Genomic DNA, 5,380 nt, shown 5'->3' with positions numbered 1-5,380 from the left:
TTTGAGAAGTTTTTAGCAGAAAAAGAAAAGGAGTGATGCCTTAAAAAAGAAAACCATTGAAAGGGAAATAAAAGCAGAGATGAGAAAAAAGATTATGAAGGAGGGAGACATTAAGAATGAAGTGGAAGAAGGGGAAATAATTAGGAAATACGAAGAAGAAAATGCAGTAAAGGCAGTGGAAGCAAATAATCAGACAAGATATTTATCTAGCAGAGGGGTTTATTTGGCACCTGTTGTCACAGTATCTGAACACATTTCATATATAATTAATAGTGTTAGCGAAGTAAATTGTGTCTGAGTGTTTCTCACACTTCTTGCTTGAGGTAGAGGGGTCTTCAGGGGTACAGCCAAGGGTAAAGTCTAGAATGAGAAGGGGATTCCCATGCTTTGTAACTCCTGTACTTGCTGTGGAAAGATGCTCTGAGAGGAGTTTTACAGCACTTCAGATTCTGGATTTCCATTTTTATTTTATTCTGGTTTTGTTTTGTTTTGCCCCCCCGCCCCTTCCCCCAGGAGGCTCTTTTGTAGGTAGCAGTTTTGCACTGACAGGACGCTGTGTGTCAGTCTTCCTTGGTAACACTTTCTTTTCCATTGACATTTCCCTAGAATACTCTGTGTGTGTTAGTTAGTCACAGATTGCTCCTTGATCTTAGCACTGCAGGGAAATCGTGTTTTGTGGGAACATATATGGTAATATGAAGGCAACAAGCAAAAGGGAGGAGATAGAGAAAAGGGAAAAGAGAAGGATGAACAAAAAAGTTTAAAACTCTTGCAAAATCTTATAAATTATGGAGTAGCTTTAGAAATAATTTAAGATCTATAATACTTTAGGCAAATATTTTAAATTTATTTTGAAAATTATTTATAACATAGAATGTGGGACTGCATAGACATGACTTTACAGTCCTTATGGAGCAATATGTTAGCTATGGTCTGGCAGCTTGCTTTTGAAAATTAAGCACCTTGACTTCTAAAGTTGGACTACCTCAAATGTCATGTTTTGACAGAATTTTCCTGTGCTGGTTTATGGTAGCCAAGTATCCCCTGCTGACACAGTACCCAGCCCTGAGGAACTCCTGGTCAGGAACAGTGTGTCTGCTCTATAGGAGAAGGAGGAAGCCTAAATTTAAATTCCTATCTGTTTTATAGATATCTAGTATACATGTCACATTAAAGTACTCTCCTTTCCCCCATCTGTAAGCCACTTGCTTTGAGCTTTCAGGTGGGGAACAGTGAGAGTGACAGGAAAATGTATTACAGATTATTCAGTTTCATTAGATGTTAAAATGGCAGCAACCACTGCCTCGGGCTTCTTAGGTGGTGTTGATAATAACATTTCATCTTCAGTCAAAAGACAGTAAGCTAACATACTGCAGTGAAGCTGAGTTTTACAGTGCTTTCACTAAAATTGAACTTGTTTTTCTTGATAGTTTCAGGTGGGGTGCTCCCACACTGTAGTGATCCAGTTGCAAAGTAGATGGAGTGGAATTTTATGTAAGAATAAGAAAAAAAAAAAAAAAAAGTTGAAAGCTCCTTAGCATCTTTCCCCAGATCCCCAAGGGCAGACGTTTTCCTATGCAAGTTTATATTGCAAGGTGGCTCCTTCAGAGCATGTTCTTAATATCCCTTGAATTTCTTCTATGATAAAATATCCTGTTTTACTTTTCTCATAATGGTCTGGGGTAAATGACAAACACAGGTGTCTTTGGAAATACAAAGCTTGGACATGATTTCAGGTTTAGGGCTACCAAACTCAGAGATGACTTTTATGACTTTCTTGGGTTTACCAGGGTATGACCCTGAATGTGGTAACATTATAACAATGTGGCATAAGAGAAGCCTTGTTATTACATCAGATAAATTAGTAGAAGCTAAAAGAATTATTTTTTTTTCCTAGCGTTATCTTAGCCCTAGGTTACCAACATCTAATCAGCCAAATGCTTCTGACATACAATTTACCTTTTGCTTTGCAAGTCTTGTCTGTTTGGCAATCCTGCAGGTTCTAGTATCTGTCTTCCCTGCTGGCACAGTACCCAGCCCTGAGGAACTGCTGGTCATGAACAGAGCCTGTGTGCTCTACTAAGAACAACTAGGAAGCCTAAATTTAGGTTCCTATCTGTATTATAGATATCTAGTGTACAAGTTACAGGCTCTGCGTTGTCTCCTGGAACATTTAATCTGGCTCTAATCTGCTGCTAGCTGCCATATTGATCAATGAATGAAGTAAAAAGCAAACTATTTTGTGATTAGGAGTGTGGCTTGAGTTATTTAATTTTATAAGCCATAAAGAGTCTTGCGTACTAACATCTATGCTACCAAGACTAGAATGTACTAGTGATTTTGTAAAGCTGGTGTGTATTACTCTGGACTGTAAGTAAGGATTGTTGGTCGGGGGAGAAGCTAAAATGCCTTTGTTGGCATTGGTACCAGGAAGTGGAAACACATGAACTGATGAATAGAGCAAGAATGTCACATCAGCACAACATGGCTGAGAATTTCTAAAAATCTGCATATTCCCTCCTTTCTCCCAGTTGTAATGCATTAAAGAAAAGCTTTCCATTCAAGTTAGCGTGACAGAATTGTTGACGGATGACCTTGAATGCAGTATTGCCTGATGTTCTTCTCTTTTTTACAGAAAGATCCAGATTACCTGAAGCTCTGGTTGGATAGTTTTGTTTCTAGCTATGAACAGTTTTTGGATGTGGACTTTGAGAAGCTGCCAACAAGGTATGTAGAATTACAGATCTGTTCATCTTTGTTTGATATCTGAAACAGGCCTGGCTGAGAACCCAGTCTTGTTCAATGGCAATAGTGCCTTTAAACAGGAGAAAGATTTTTAGTTGTTGAGTGGCACTCCCATTCTTTTGAAGGTCAAGTTGGGTTGGGAATGATGAAACTAGGTATTTGCATTATATCAGGAGATGCCATGAGCATTAACTTGTTCTTGCTCATAGAAATATAATCATGATACCTTGTGCATTTTTTTAATAAGTATTCATTAAATATTGCATATGAAATAGTATTAGTCAGGATTAGTGTTTGATATCTGTATCAGCAATGATTGAAGAGAAGTAAGATGTAGGTAAAGGGTTTTGTAATTTTATTTCAGGGATTGCTCTAAGATTAAGGATGAGATGAAGTGCTTAATGAAACATTTGGATATCTTTGCTGAAAACATGATGGACTTTAAAGTGATTTTTTTTTCTTTGCATCTGTGAAGACTTTAGTTAAGGGCAAGGCTATTGCTGACTTCACCCATGTTGCTGATCATAAATTCTCAGACACAATCAGGAGGTGGTATTGAAGTCTAATTTTGGAGTTCTGTATTTAGTATTTTGAATCTGTCTGCGGTGTTCCAAGGATCGTGTTTTCAAGACTAACTTTGGAAATGAGGAATAGAAACTTAGGCACTGGGTGTTTTTTCTTGCTTTTGAGACACTTGCATGAACTAAGGGTTTTAAGAAAAAACAAATGTTACAGTATTCAGAAATCATGGGAACTGGTGTCAGTATTATAGCTGATACCACTACTGGTGTTTGAATGCAAAGAATGGTTCTCCCTGTGTGATGGCTGCAGTCCAAGCCCTGTTGAAATCAATGGAAATTCTTTAATGGGCTTTGGATCAGATCCTGTTTGAAGCGTAAGTGATAGCTTCTACTGTTACAAGGAAACGAAGAACGCTGCAACTGGATCTCAGTGGATAAAAACTGGTCGTCTTGGCTCTTTGTATTAAAATTTTTCGCATAATGCCTATATGAATGCAAAAGTTATAGTGCGATTACCAATAAGCAAGACATTCAAGTTAATTCTGTGCTCTTTCAGAAGATCTGTTTTCTTTGCAGTGTCAAAAATGCACCTTATTGTGTTTAGTTAAGGAAAAAAATTCATCCTTTGACACGGTTTATCTTTAACATGCTATTTAATATTGAAATCTGAACAGTGGAAGAGAAGAATATCTTGGTACTTTCAGGGTTTTGAGGTTTTTTTGGTTTATGTGTGTTCATGGTTTTGCGGTTTTGTTTTGGTTTTTCTTTTTACACCAACATAAAAGCTAAAAACCAAACATGAAGCTTAGTTGTGCAGAACAATAGCAGCATCTTCATTGTGCTTAATGATGGTTTTGTGAGCATGAAAATAGGGTATTTTTCTGAGGTTAATGACAGGATTAGTGATTTAGTCTGGAAGAATAGGCCCATGTGGATTTAGACTCATCTGTGTAACAGATGTAGAGAAAATGTATCAAAACAACATCGGATGAAGGCAGATCGTTCCTGTGCTTTGAAGGCTGGATTAAAAATTACAGTGTTTGAGAACAGATATTAGAATTAACAAAGAATTACAGTTTCTGCCCTCATTTGCATTTGTGAGATAATCATGCATATGAAAAGTGGCATCTTCCTGGGGTCTGTCAATTTAGATTGCAGGCATTTACATTGTAGAACTGATACTGCTAAGCATGAAAAAAAGAACAAGTAGGTCAGTGTGGAAACACCAAATGCTGATTTCCAGTGACTCTTCTCTTGGGGCCATAGGACTCTGTGGACTCAAGTTTTTTTTACTGGAGCTGCTTATTAAGTAACTATTTCTGTCTTTTGGTCTTGGAAATAATATATGATGCTAGTTGAAGTGAGAAACTGAGTGGACTAATACTTTCTTTTTTCCTTATATAAGTCTTGGTGTGCTTTACAGTGATATGCCTGAAAGACATTGTGTACCAAAGGGCAAATGCCAGGAAATAATGAGAAACTGTAGGGAGAAGAAAGCTTGTGCAGATTGCTGGACAAAACTAACCTTTTGGAAGACAAGCATGAAGTTTTGTGTCAATGTAAAACATACGTGTTTTTTGGCATCCAAGAAACACCACTTAAGAAATGTAATGAAACTATCAGTGTTTTTCTTTCTTTCTTTTTTTTTTTTTCCCCCCTGAAAAAAGGACTCTTAATTGGCACTGTCACTTGCTGATCTAACTGGTAACAGTATTTCTTCTATAAATGAAAAATATATAATTTCCTGAAATCTGCTTTGGAAATCTGAAAGATATTGCATAGTGCAGAATTAAGAAATCTGTAAATACAGAGGATGAGTCTATCCAGTGGTATGATTTGACTGTACAAGTAGAGCTTATACAGTTATGCAGCTTATAGGCTTATACAGCTTCAGTTCTACATCCATCTTTGTGCATCTACCCTATATTTTTAAGTGAAATGGTTCGTTAATGGCGTTTTCAATTATTTTACTGAGAAGGTGAGGTGATTTTACTGAGAAGGTGAGGTGATTTTACTGAAATGGTGGGGTGATTTTACTGAAAAGGTGAAAACAGCTATGTTGACGGCTTTGAGCATTGAGCAGAAAAGATTAGTGCACCTGTCTGTTCTTTCCC

General features: G+C 37.2%; 1 protein-coding gene across 1 annotated transcript in view; it reads left to right on the top strand.

The window, feature by feature from the left end:
• Positions 1-1,686: 1,686 nt before the first annotated feature.
• NBEAL1 (neurobeachin-like 1) overlaps positions 1,687-5,380 on the top strand; it is a 67,158-nt gene continuing 63,464 nt past the window's right edge. Inside the window, 2 exon segments of the mRNA XM_009890256.1 lie at positions 1,687-1,791; positions 2,636-2,727. Of these exon segments, the coding sequence (XP_009888558.1) occupies positions 1,687-1,791; positions 2,636-2,727 (197 nt within the window).

This window comes from Charadrius vociferus, unplaced genomic scaffold (assembly GCF_000708025.1).
Source record: "Charadrius vociferus isolate BGI_N301 unplaced genomic scaffold, ASM70802v2 scaffold147, whole genome shotgun sequence".
Lineage (NCBI taxonomy): Eukaryota > Metazoa > Chordata > Aves > Charadriiformes > Charadriidae > Charadrius > Charadrius vociferus.
This window is presented reverse-complemented; position numbering and strand designations above follow the sequence as displayed.